The 14,660-nt window shown below is 43.2% G+C and overlaps 1 protein-coding gene across 1 annotated transcript in view; it reads right to left on the reverse strand.

The window, feature by feature from the left end:
* Positions 1 to 5,350: 5,350 nt before the first annotated feature.
* Positions 5,351 to 14,660, reverse strand: part of LOC104652877 (uncharacterized) — a 45,236-nt gene continuing 35,926 nt past the window's right edge. Inside the window, exon 4 of the mRNA XM_074389750.1 lies at positions 5,351 to 13,254. Within this exon, the coding sequence (XP_074245851.1) occupies positions 13,154 to 13,254 (101 nt within the window). The 3' untranslated portion in view covers positions 5,351 to 13,153. The remainder of the gene's footprint in view (positions 13,255 to 14,660) is intronic.

The raw sequence follows: 14,660 nt of genomic DNA on the forward strand, positions 1-14,660 counted from the left end.
AATTATACCAAGTTCTGGGGTACATATGCAGAAGGTGAAGGTTTGTTACATGGGTATATGCGTCCTACGGTGGTTTGCTGCATCCATTCCCCATCATCTACATTAGGCATTTCTCCTAATGTTAACCCTCCCCAATCCCTCCACCCCCTGCTATCCCTGCCTTATCCCCCTCTCCTCCCAACAGGCCCTAGTGTGTGATGTTTCCCTCCCTGTGTCTCTATTGTTCAACACCCACTTATGAGTGAGAACATGCAGTGTTTGGTTTTCTGTTCTTGTTTTCTGAGAATGATGGTTTCCATTTTCATCCATGTCTCTGCAAAGGACATGAACTCATCCTTTTTTATGGCTGCATAGTATTCCATGGTGCATATATGCCACATTTTCTTTATCCAGTCCATCACTGATGGGCATTTGGGTTGGTTCCAAGTCTTTGCTATTGTAAATACTGCTGTAATAAACATATATGTGCATGTGTCTTTATAATAGAATGATTTATAAACCTTTGGGTAGATACCCAGTAATGGGATTGCTGGGTCAAATGGCATTTCTAGTTCTCTATCTTTGAGGAATTGCCACACTGTCTTCCACAGTGGCTGAACTAATTTACACTCCTGCCAACAGTGTAAATGCTTTCCTATTTCTCCACATCCTCTCCAGCATCTGTTGTCTCCAGATTTTTTAATGATCGTCATTCTAACTGGCATGAGATGGTATCTTAATGTGATTTTGATGTGCATTTCTCTAATGACCAGTGATAATGAGCTTTTTTTCATGTTTGTTGGCTGCATAAATGTCTTCTTTTGAGAAGCATCTATTCATTTCCTTTGCCCACTTTTTGATGGAGTTGCTTTTTCATGTAAATTTGTTTAATTTCTTTCTAGATTCTGGATATTAGCCCTTTGTCAGATGGGTAGATTGCAAAAAGTTTTTCCCATTCTGTTGGTTGCTGGTTCACTCTAATGATTGTTTCTTTTGCTGTGCAGAAGCTCTTAAGTTTAATTAGATCCCACTTGTCTATTTTGGCTTTTGTTGCCATTGCTTTTGGTGTTTTAGTCATGAAGTCCTTGCCTATGCCTATGTCTTGAATGGTATTGCTAGGCTTTCTTCTAGGGTTTTTATAGTGTTAGGTGTTATGTTTAAATCTTTAATCCATCTGGAGTTAATGTGTACATAAGGTGTAAGGAAGGGATGCAGTTTCAGCTTTCTGCAGATGGCTAGCCAGTTTTTCCAACACCATTTATTAAATAGAGAATCCTTTCCCCATTGCTTTTGTCAGGTTTGTCAAAGATCAGATTGTTGTAGATGTGTGGCGTTATTTCTGAGGCCTCTCTTCTATTCCACTGGTCTGTATCTCTGTTTTGGTATAAGTACTATGCTGTTTTGATTACTATAGCCTTGTAGTATAGTTTGAAGTCAGGTAGCATGATGCCTCTAGCTTTGTTTTTGTTGTTGTTTGTTTGTTCTGCTTAGGATTCTCTTGGCTATGCGGGCTCTCTTTTGGTTCCATATGAAGTTTAAGGTAGTTTTTTTTCCAATTTTGTAAAGAAACTCAGTGTAGTTTGATGGGGTAGCATTAAATGTATAAATTATTTTGGGCAGTATAGCCATTTTGACAATATTGATTCTTCCTAACCATAAGCATGGAATGTTTTTCCATCTGTTGGTGTCCTCTTATTTCCCTGAGCAATGGTTTGTAGTTCTCCTTCCAGAGGTCCTTTGATCCCTTGTTAGATGTATTCCTAGATATTTTACTCTCTTTATAGCAATTGTGAATAGGAGTTCACTCATGATTTGGCTGTCTTTTATTGGTATATAGGAATGCTTATGACTTTTGCACATTGATTGTGCAACTGCTTAAGTTGCTTATCAACTTAAGGAGATTTTGGGCTGAGACGATGGGGTCTTCTGAATATACAATCATGTCATCTGCAAATAGAGACAATTTGACTTCCTATTTTCCTAGTTGAATACCCTTTCTTTTTCTTGACTGATTGCCCTGACCAGAACTTCCAACACTATTTTGAGTAGGAGTGGTGAGAGAGGGCATCCTTGTGCTGGTTTTCAAAGGGAACACTTTCAGTTTTTGCCCATACAGTATGTTATTGTCTGCAAGTTTGTCATAAATAGCTTTTATTTTGAGATCCGTTCCATCGATACCTAGCTTACTCAGTTTTTAGCATAAAGGACTGTTGAATTTTGTCGAAGGCATTCTCTGCATCTATTGAGAAAATCATGTGGTTTTTGTCTCAGTTCTGTTTATGTGATGGATTATGTTTATAGATTTGTGTATGTTGAAACCGCCTTGCATTTCAGGGGTGAAGCTGACTTGATCATGATGGATAAGCTTCTTGATGTGCTGTTGGATTCTGTTTGCCAGTATTTTATTGAGGATTTTCCCATCAATGTTCATCATGGATATCGGCCAAAATTTTCTTTTTTAGTTGTGTCTCTGCCAGGTTTTGGTATCAAGATATCGGTCTCATAAAATGAGTTAGGTTCTCAGCCCAAAATCTCCTGAAACTGATAAGCAACTTCAGCAAAGTCTCAGGATACAAAATCAATGTGCAAGGCTGGTTCAACATACGCAAGTCTATAAACGTAATTCACCACATAAACAGAACCAAAGACAAAAACCACATGATTATCTCAACTGATGCAGAGAAGGCCTTTGACAAAATTCAACAGCGCTTTATGCTAAAAACCCCTCAATAAACTAGGTATTGATGGAACATATCTCAAAATAATAAAGCTTTTTATGACAAACCAACAGCCAATATCATACTGAATGGGCAAAAACTGGAATCATTTCCTTTGAAATCTGGCACTAGACAAGGATCCCCTCTCTCACCACTCCTATTCAATATAGTACTGGAAGTTCTAGCCAGATCAATCAGGCAAAAAAAAGAAATAAAGGGTATTCAATTAGGAAAGGAGGAAGTCAAATTGTCTCTATTTGCAGATGACATAATTGTATATTTACAAGACCCCATAGTCTCAGCCCAAAATCTCCTCAAACTGATAAGCAACTTTAGCAAAGTCTCAGGATACAAAATCAACGTGCAGAAATCACAAGCATTCCTATACACCAATAACAGACTTAAAGAGAGCCATATCAAGAATGAACTGCCATTCACAATTGCTACAAAGAGAATAAAATACCTAGGAATACAACTAACAAGGAACATAAAGGACCTCTTCAAGAAGAACTACAAACCACTGCTCAATGAAATAAGAGAGGACACAAACAGATGGAGAAACATTCCATGCTCATGGTTAGGAAGAATCAAATCATGAAAATGGCCATACTGCCCAAAGTAATTTACAGATTCAATGCTATCTCCATCAAGCTACCGATGACCTTCTTCACAGAACTGGAAAAAAACACCTTAAACTTCATATGGAACCAGAAGAGAGCCCACATAGCCAAGTCAATTCTAAGCAAAAAAAACAAAGCTGGAGGCATCACACTACCAGACTTCAAACTATACTACAAGACTAATCAAAACAGCATGATACTGGTACCAAAACAGAGATACAGACCAATGGAAAGAACAGAGGCCTCGGAGGCAACACCACACATCTACAACCATCTGATCTTTGACAAACCTGACAAAAGCAATGGGGAAAGGATTCCTGTTTAATAAATGGTGTTGAGAAAACTGGCTAGCCATGTGCAGAAAGCAGAAACTGGACCCCTTCCTCACACCTTATACTAAAATTAACTCCAGATGGATTAAAGACTTAAACATAAGACCTAACACCACAAAAACCCTAGAGGAAAATCTAGGCAAAACTATTCAGGACATAGGCAAAGGCAAGGACTTCATGACCCAAACAACAAAAGCATTGGCAACAAAAGCCAAAATAGACAAATGGGACCTAATCAAACTCCACAGCTTCTGCACAGCAAAAGAAACAGTAATTAGAGTGAATCGGCAACCAACAGAATGGGAAAAATTTTTTGCAATCTACCGATCTGACAAAGGGCTGATATCCAGAATCTACAAAGAACTAAAACAGATTTACAAGAAAAAAACAAGCCCATTCAAAAGTAGGTAAATCATATGAACACTTTACGAAAGAAGACATACATGAGGCCAACAAACATATGAAAAAATGCTCATCATCACTGGTCATTAGAGAAATGCAAATCAAAACAACACTGAGATACCATCTCACACCAGTTAGAATGGCAGTCAGTAAAAAATCGGGAGACAACAGATGCTGGAGAGGATGTGGAGAAATAGGAACACTTTTACACTGTTGGTGGGAGTGTAAGTGAGTTCAACCATTGTGGAAGACAGCGTAGCGATTCCCAGAAATCCCATTACTGAGTATATATTCAAAGGATTATAAATAGAACATGCACAGGAATGTTCACTGCAGCACTGTTTAGAATAGCAAAAACCTGGAACCAATCCAAATGCCCATCGATGACAGACTGGACAGGGAAAATGTGGCACATATACACCATGGAATACTATGCAGCTATAAGAAACGATGAGTTCATGTCCTTTGTAGGGACATGGATCAACCTGGAAATCATCATTCTCAGCAAACTGACACAAGAACAGAAAATCAAACACCGCATGTTCTCACTTATAGAAGGATAAAGCATTCAAAGTGCCATCTTGAAAACAGAGACTGGATTCCTGTGAGACTACAAACTTGCTGGTGCTTTGATCTCCCCAGACTATAAAACCATGAGAAATATACTTCTGTTCTTTATGAATTACTGATATAACATACTCTGTTAGATAGTATAGCTCTATATAAGATTCTTTGTTGAAAGTCTTTTTGTGTTGTTTTGTTTTTTTGAAATGGAGTTTTGCTCTTGTTGCCCAGGCTAGAGTGCAATGGCATGATCTCAGCTCACAGCAACCTCCACCTACTTGGTTCCAGTGTTTCTCCTGCCTCAGCCTCCCAAGTAATTGGGATTATAGGCATGTGCCACCACACCCTGCTAATTTTGTATTTTTAGTAGAGATGGGGTTTCTCCAAGTTGGTCTCACTGGTCTCGAACTCCTGACCTCTAGTAAACCAACCACCTAGCCCTCCCAAAGTACTGGGATTACAGGCATGAGCCATCACACCCTGCCAAAAGTCTTTTTATTTCAGAACTTTGAACATTTTTTTTTTTTGGAGAACTTTGAACATATTACAGCACTGTCCTCTGCCTTTCATAATTTCTGATGAGCAGTCAGCCATTGATTTGCTGAAGATCCCTTCTCAAAGGTGAGATGCCTGTGTCTTGCTGCTTTCAAAGTTTTCTATCTTTTAATCATTTGATTATGATGTTTTTACTGCTCATCTCTGAATTTTTCCAATTTGGAGTTTATTAAATTTCTTAAATGTGTGGATTAAAGTTTTAAATTAAAAAAAAAAAAAAAAATTAGCAGGGCATGGTGAATCCCAGCTACTCAGGAGGCCAAGACATGAGAATCCTTTGAACCTGGGAGGCAGAGGTTGCAGTGGGCCAAAACTGAGCCACTGCACCCTAGCCTGGGCAACAGAGCAAGACCCTGTCTCAAAAACAAAAAAAAATTAAAAGTAAGAATTTTTTTAAGTATACTTACTTTGTTTCGCCACTAGAATGTCAGCTCCAGGTGGGCTGCTGTATCCTCAGTTCATAAAACAATGCACAGCAGGTGCTGAACAAATACTTGTCATCCAATGTAGGAAAAAAACAATCAAATCATACAAAAAGATGTAAAATAAAAAGTATACTGTCTTCACTTCCATCAGTTCCTCTCCTCCAAAGTGACAGTTTGGTGCATACTTTTAGAAGAAAATGTACAAGCATATAGGTTTTTAAAAAATATTTTGACAGATTTAAATGGATCACACTGTACATAGAGTTCTCTTTGTGTAGTTAATAATATATTATCTGGGTTCATTGTGATCTGCCTTTTTTTTTTAAAGTTTTGGTTTTGAAATGGGGTCACACTCTATCTCCCAGGCTGGAGTATAGTAGTATGATCATAGCTTACGACAGACTCGAGCTCCTGGGCTCAAGCAATCCTCCTGCTTTAGCTTCCCAAGTAGCTGGCACTGCAGGTGCACTGTTGCCATACTGGGCTTGCTTCATTTGTGTTCATGATGCATGCTTGTCTGGCATGTGGATGTGCCCTGCTGGCATTACCTTTCTCCCATTCATTGCAAAAACAGGTTTTTCCCTGTTTTTTACTATCATGATCCATGCTACAATGAGTGTCCTGGTGCCTGTACTGGGGTACAGGTCTATCCCTACCTAGCTGGCTTTGAAAAGTTTAAAGACAACAGCGCAGGCTGGGCACAGTTGCTCACACCTGTAATCCTAGCACTGTGGGAGGCAGAGGTGGGGGTGGATCACCTGAGGTCAGGAGTTCGAGATGAGATGAGCCTGACCAAAATGATGAAACCCCGTCTCTTCTAAAAACACAAAATTAGCTAGGTGTGGTGGCTCATGTCTGTAATTGTAGCTACTCAGGAGGCTAAGGCAGGAGAATCACTAGAACCCAGGAGGCAGAGGTTGCAGTGAGCTGAGATCACACCATTGCACTCCAGCCTGGGCAACAAGAGTGAAACTCCATAAAAAAAAAAAAAAAAAAAAAAAAAACAGTGCAACTTACCATTTTGCAAAGCTGGCCCCATATCAGGAGACCATATAGAGATGGACTATGGAAATTCCCTTTTAAGCACAGTTAAAAACAGTTAATGGTGAAGGATGACTTCAGATGATGCCCCATGTCTTTTATGTCTTTTTTATTGTTAACTGTGTCATTCTTTTTGCAATGTTGTGCTCATTACAACTATTCCTTCTCGGTCAGGTTGACAAATTTTTCTGTGAAGCAGCGTTAAACATGTTTATAATAATATGAAACTTATCTGTTAAACTACCACCTGCTTCATATTAGCTGAGTTACAGGTGGAATGTTTAAGGAAGTTCTAGCCTTTTCAGCATTTGTGAAAGCGTGCTCATGCTGACACTGAATTTTCTTAGTCTTACCTTAAATCTCTCAGAGTCTGGACCTGCAGGAGAGATGGTGTTCAAATTCAAGTCTGCATCAGAATCACCTGGATAGCTTAATATATTTGGTTGGTTGACTGATTGATTGATAGAGATGGACTCTCACTCTGTCTCCCAGGCTGGAGTGCCGTGGCGTGATCTTGGCTCACTGCATCCTCCGCCTCCTGGGTTCAAGTGATTCTTCTACCTTAGCGTTTGAGTAGCTGGGATTACAAGCATGCAACACCACATCTGGCTAATTTAAAAAATATTTTTAGTAGAGATGGTGTTTCACCATATTGGCCAGGCTGGTTTCAAACTCCTGACCTCAGGTGATCCACTTGCCTCGGTCTCCCAAAGTGCTGGGATTACAGGCATGAGCCACTGTGTTGGCCAATAGCTTGTTACTATAAATCAGCTTTCTGGGCCCCCGATTTTCAGTTTAGTAGGTCTGGGTGGGGCCTGAGTATCTGCATTCCTAACATATCCCCAGGTACTGCTGCTGCTGGTCCAGGTCGACATGTAGAGACACACTGCAGTTGATCCTCATTACTCAAAGTGTGGTCCGTGGACCAGCAGCCATGGCATCACCTGGTGCTTAATAACAGTGCAGAATTTTAGGCCTCAGCCCAGATCCACTGAAACAGAATTTGAATTGTAACTAGTTCTCTAGGTGGTATGTATAGACAATAAAGTTCAAGAAACACTGGAAGAAAGTAGGAGTAAAGAAACTTTTTCTGGAAACTTTCAGCATTCCGGGCCATATGGTCTTTGTCACAAATACCTGTCTCTTCCTGCGTAGTGGAAAAGCAGCCTTAGATAATACGGAAATCGATGGGTGTGACTGTGTTCCTGTAGAAATGTATTTAGAAATACTAAAATTTAAATTTTACAGAATTTGCATCTGTCATGTAATATTGTTTTGATTTTTTTCACCATTAAAAATATGAAATCCGGCTAGGTGGCTCATGCCTGTAATCTCAGCACTTTGAGAGGCCGAGGCAGGCGGGTTGCTTCAGGCTAGGAGTTTGAGACCAGCCTGGCCAACATGGTGAAACCCGGTCTGTACTAAAAACAAAAAAATTAGCTGGGCGTGGTGGTGCGTACTGGTGGTCTCAGCTACTCAGGAGACTGAGGCAGGAGGATCACTTGAACCCAAAAGGTGGAAGTTGCAGTGAGCCAAGATCATGCCACTGCACTCCTGACTAGGCAAAAGAGTGAGACGCTGTGCCCCACAAAAAAATTAGCAGGGCGCGGTGGAACATGATGGTCATCCCAGCTTCTTGGGAGGCTGAGGCACCGGAATTGTTTTAACCTGGGAGGTGGAGGTCGCGTTGAGCCAAGGTCATACCATTGCAATCCAGCCTGGGCAACAGAGCAAGACTCTGTCTCAAAAAAATTAAAAAATGAAATCCGTGCTGAGCTCCCGAGACGTATGTGGACCTCAGTCCATTTTTGGCCAGCCCCTAGCTTAGAGGAATGTTCTTCTGAGAGTCGGGTCACCTGCCACATTCTTCTGCCAGCTCACAGTGTGACCCCGAAGCCGGTTAGCTTACCTCCCTGGCTCTAGATTTTGTCACACGAAAAATGAAGGGGTTAGATCTCAAACATGTCAAATACTAGGCCCTTCCCTTCCTTCTGCACACAGCAGACACCCACAGTCACTCATGGCGTTCTTTCCCACTGAGTTACGTTCAAGCAGCCCTCCAAATGACTGCTGCCAGTGGACTGGAGTTGAGCAAGAAATGGCATCTCGTTGCTTTTCTGTGACTCCGTGTTTCCTAAGATCACTTCTAGTTCCAGTGCCCCTGCATTCTGCCTTGTACGTCATATTCTTCTTACACCCGATTCCCTTGACTTTACCAGGATGTGTTGACAAACTTGGTCTCTTTTATTTCTCTTCAAATTTCTTGTTGTATTTTTAGTAGAGATAGGGTTTCTCCATATTGGTCAGGCTGGTTTTGAACTCCCAACCTCAGGTGATCCACCCACCTTGACTTCCCAAAGTGTCAAAGTGTTGGGATTACAGGCATGAGTCACCATACCCAGCCTTTTTTTTTTTTTTAGAGACCAATTCTCACTCTGTCACCCAGGCTGGAGGGCAGTGGCATGATCTCCGTTCACTGCAGCCTCTGCCTCCCTGGTTCAACTGATTCTCCTGCCTCAGTCTCCCAAGTAGCTGGAACTACAGGTGCAAGCTGCCATGACAAGCTAATTTTTGTATTTTTAGTAGAGATGGGGTTTCACCATGTTGCCTAGGCTAGTCTTGAACTCCTGAGCTCAGGTGATCCACCTGCCTTGGCCTCCCAAAGTCCTAGTATTACAGGCATGAGCCACCACGACCATCCTTTTTCTTTTTTTTGAGATGGAGTCTCACTCTATCACCCAGGCTGGAGTGCAGTGGTGCCATCTTGGCTCACTACAACCTCCGCCTCCCAGTTTCAAGTGATTCTTGTGCCTCAGCCTCCTGAGTAGCTGGGATTACAAGTACATACCACCATACCTGGCTAATTTTTGTATTTTTAGTAGAGATGGGGTTTCACTATGTTAGCCAGGCCAGTCTTAATCTGACCTCAGGTGATCCACCCACCTCAGCCTCCCAAAGTGCTGAGATTATAGGCATGAGCCACTGTGCCCAGCCAATAGTTTGTTCTCATACATAACTTAGTATTCAGTTGTGCAGATGCACATAATGGGTAAATCAGTCTGTTCACTTGCTAATAGATATCTGGCTTACCTCCAGTTTGGGTTACCACAAACAAAGTAGCTAAGAATGTTCCTGTATCAGTCTTTTATAAACATATATTCTCAGCTCTCTTGGGTGGACGTTTGGGAAGGGAGTGGCTGGCTGTATGGTCACTATGTCTAACTTAAAAAAAAAACAAAAACAAAAAAACTGCCAAACTCTTCCAGAGTCACAGAAGCATTTTATAGTCATGCCAGCAGAAACCACAATCCAAAATGGCCCTAAGATCTAAGAGGCCATACACAAAAAAAGAGGACATAAAACCATTACACACAAACCAATGAAGCATTGGGCTTTCAAACCCAAAGGTAGAAGCAGGGAGATCGCTCACATCTGCCTTTTTTTTCCTTTTTTTTTTTTGAGATGGACTCTTACTCTGTCCCCCAGGCTGGAGTGCAGTGGTGCAATCTCAGCTCACTGCAATCTCTCCTTCCCAGGTTCAAGCAGTTCTTATGCCTCAGTCTACCAGGTAGCTGGGATTACAGGCAAGTACCACCACACTCAGTTAATTTTTGTATTTTTAGTAGACACGGGGTTTCACCATGTTGGTCAGGCTGGTCTCAAACTCATGACCTCCTCCCACCTCCACCTTCCAAAATGCTTTGATTATAGGCATGAGCCACTGTGCCCCAGCACACCTGACTTTTGAGAGAAAGTCACTCAAGGGTGAAGAAATGTTGTAAAGGGGTCCAAGAAGCCATGCAGACCCCCAAGCCCAGGCCTCCCTCACCTGGGTCCCTGAGCCTAGGAAACCCAGCAGCCCAGAACTGCACGGGCTGCATTTCCTTCTCCATTACCTAAAGGGATCTGTGTGCAAAGGGCCACACCAGGAAATTCCAGCCTAGGACAGGGTTGTTCTTGTCACTGTCTCCAGTTCCACAGGGGTTACAGGTGCCAGATCTGGCTTATGCCTCTGGTAATTAAGCAAGTAATCCATCTGTCAATGTCCCCAGGAAATGACGCCCTGGCCCCAAGCTGAGTATCTCTAAACACCAGGGTACTCACAGAGCCAGCCCACTTTCAGGTGGCCCGCTTTCAAGCCCAATGAGTCAGTTCTCACCACACCCTCCCTGGCAAGATGGAAGTGTAGAGACGAATAAATACAACTTGCACAACTAAAACCTGCCCAGCATTTACTCAGGACTAGGGCACAGCTTATTATGATATTTATCTCACTGAATTTTCAGAAAATGCTCAGGGTAATAAATGGAGGCTCATGCCTGTAATCTCAGCACTTTGGGAGGCCAAGTTAGGTGGATTGCTTGAGCTCAGGAACCCAAGAACAACCTGGGCAACATGGCAAGATACCATCTCTACAAAAAAAAAAAAAAAAAATTAGCCAGGTGTGGTGGCGCATGCCCATAGACCCAGCTACTCGTGAGGCTGAAGCAGGAGGATAACTCCAGCCTAGGCGATGGAGGCTGCAGTGAGCTGAGATGGCACCACTGCACTCCAGCCTGGACAAAAGAGTGAGACCCTGTGTCAAAATAATAGAGGCTCCCAGTGAGGCATGAAAAAACTTCATGGACAGGCCTTGAGGTGCCCACCCAGGTCTCCCTGCCTTCACTCTCATCCCTAATATTCACCTTCCCCAGGGCAGCCTGGGTTATTATAAACCAGAACTCAGCTGTGTATGGTGGATCACACCTGTAATCCCAGCTACTTGGGAGGCTGAGGCAGGAGGATCTCTAAAAGCCATGAGTTGGAGACCAGCCTGGGCAACATAGTGAGACCTGTCTCTATTAAAAATAAATAAAAAGGCCAAGCACAGTGGCTCACACCTATAATCCCGGCACTTTGGGAAGCTGAGGCAGGCGGATCCCCTGAGGTTGGCAGTTTGAGACCAGCCTAACCAACATGGAGAAACACTGACTTTACTCAAAATACAAAAATAGCCAGGTGTGGTGGTACATGCCTACAATCCCAGCTACTAGGAAGGCTGAGGCAGAATAGCATGAATCCAGGAGGCAGAGGTTGTGGAGAGCCAAGATTGCACCACTGCACTCCAGCCTGGGTGACAAGAGTGAAACTCTGTCTCAAAAAAAATACAGGTATAAAATAATAACTAAGTCAGCATGGTGGTGCACACCTGTAATCCCAGCTACTTGGGAGGCTGAGGAACAAGAATAGCTTGAACCTAGGCAGTGGAGGTTGCAGTGAGCTGAGATGATACCATTGCACTCCAACCTGGTGACAGAGCAACACTGCATCTCAAAAAAAAAAAAAAAAAAAAAAAAAAAAAAAGAGTATATGTGTTTTGTTCTACTTCCTGAACCCTCAGGGACTAAACATCGCTAACCACAATAACAGCGGTCAGTTTCACCTGCTCAGTGAATTAAGAGCCAGGTCAGTGGAGGAGCTTCTTAATTCAAACTCTGTCCCCCTCCCAAGGCTCTGCCTCTCCCATGGTATCTCCAACAACCTGCTTGCTTGGCAAGCTCCAGTTAACACAAAAGTGGGCATCCTTCTTCCATGAAAGGAAGCCGAGCCAAGCAATCAGCAGAGGTGTTGGTGATGAGGAATGCTGAAGTCCATGTTACAAATGTGGCCTTCATAGCAGGCAGAACACTGCAGGTGAGGCTGAAGGAATCCAGGTGATAGATGATAGGTGATATTAGGGGTCAACTTGACGGGGTTAAGGAGTACCCAGATGGCTGGGTGTGTGCCTGTGAGGGTGTTTCCAGATGAGACTGTCATTTGAATCAGTGGACTCAATAAGGAGGATCCATCTTCACCCCATGTGACTGGGTACCACCCAATCAGCAGAGGGTGCAGACACAAGAAAAAGTCAGAAAAATGGTAAATTCATGTGATTTATCTTCTGCAGCCAGGATGTCATCCTCTCTTGCCCCTGGAAATCAGAACTCCAGAACTGGCCTCTGGGACTTACCCCAGTCATTCCAGGTTCTCAGGCCTTTAGTTGTGGACTGAGAATTCCACTGTCAGCTTCCCTGGGTCTCAGATCTTTGGACTTGGCCTGAGCCATGCTACCAGCTTCTTGGGTCTCCAGCTTGCAGATGGCCTAGCGTAGGACTTCTCCATAATCACATGATCCAGTTTCCCTAGTAGATCCCCTCTCACCTTCAATCCATCCACTCATCCATCATCTATCAATCATCCATCTATCTATCATCTATCCATCCACCTATCATGTGTCCATCCACTATCTATCCATCTATCATCTACCTATCATCTACCAATCTATCATTTATCCATCCAACCATCCATCCATCATCCTACTAGTTCTGTCTCCATGTAATAAACAGGGACCCCACCTCTGCCTGCCAACGACCTTCAACTGGGTCATGGACATGGGCCATTTCCGTACAATGCTTAGCCATGGAGGCCCAAGCTCTATCTGTCTCCCACGAGACAATTTCTCCCATCACCTGGACCACCCAAACAGCCTCCTACCAGGGTCACAAGCTCCTCTGCTGATGTCCTAGTGGCTGGCACCATGGATGTCCCAGACTTCCATTCACCATCTGGGTCTGACTGAAGGCCTGTATCCCGAGCATTCCTGGAATAGAATGAGGAACTGTAAGGCCAACGGGTCTGTGGAGAATCCAATGCACCAGGCTGGCCCTGTCACAGTTTACCATAGTAAGCTTACCCCAGAACAGGCAACAGAAACAAAAACAGCCACCCTACTGCCCCCATGGCCACAATCCACTCCCCCCACGTCACTTGCAATTTCACGTTCCAGCTGGTCCCAACTCGGGATGCGTCTTACATCCTTGTTTAATTGGTAGTTGCTTTTCTTTCTTACTGTTACACATAACGTATCATGCAACTGATGGTGTCTCAGATTTGAAGAGTTAGGGTATGTGCAGGTCAGGTATGAGGCCCTAACCTGATTCCCAAAAGAATGACAGAGGTGGCGCAGTGGGGCATGCCTTATATAGGGGGTAGAGTCTAAAATCCAGTACAGCCAAAATCACCTGCAATGGGGCTTCTTTGGCTAAACAAACGTACATGGTCAGCTGGACATGTTCTATGTTGGACAGAAACACTTCAAACAGCAGGAACACAGGTTGAGGGGTGGAAAAAAAGGCTGACATAACAAAGCATTAGCAATCATGAAATCTGGGAAATAAGCTTATTGAGTTTTATTATATTAGTCTTTCTATGTGACTGTATCCAGGCTGGAGTACAGTGGCACAATCTCGGCTCACTGTAACTGCCGCCTCCTGGGTTCAAGTGATTCTCCTGCCTCAATCTCCCAGGTACTGGGATTACAGGCGCCTACCACAATGCCTGGCTAATTTTTGTATTTTTAGTGGAGACAGGGTTTCACCACATGGGCTGGGCTGGTCTCAAACTCCTGACCTCAGGTAATCCACCCACCTCGGCCTCCCAAAGTGCTAACATTACAGGTGTGAGCCACCGCACTCAGCCAACTGAACACTTTTATAATAAAAAGTTAAACACTTTCATTTTTTGTTTTAAAGTAATTTCAAACTTACAGAAAAATTACTCAAATCATACTAAGAATTCGCTCAACTCACCACTATTAACACATTGCCAAGTTTACAGTAACATTCTGTCTCTATCCATACACATACACGGATGCAGGCACACGCACGCAAACACATCATCTCATCATCTTTTTCTAAACCATTCAGACAGTTAAAGGCCTACCACAGCGGCTCACACCTGTAATCCCAGCACCTTGGGAGGTTGAGGTGGGTGGATCACCTGAGGTCAGGAGTTTGAAACCAGCCTGGTCAACACGGTGAAAACCCATCTCTACTAAAAATACAAAAATTTGCCAGGCATGGTGGTGCATGCCTATAATCCCAGATACTCAGGAGGCTGAGACAGGAGAATCACTTAAACCCAGGAGGCAGAGGCTGCAGATCACGCCACTGCACTCCAGCCTGGACAACAGAGCAAGACGCTGTCCCCCGCAAAAAAAGGTAAGAT

Source organism: Saimiri boliviensis, chromosome 19, assembly GCF_048565385.1.
Source record: "Saimiri boliviensis isolate mSaiBol1 chromosome 19, mSaiBol1.pri, whole genome shotgun sequence".
Lineage (NCBI taxonomy): Eukaryota > Metazoa > Chordata > Mammalia > Primates > Cebidae > Saimiri > Saimiri boliviensis.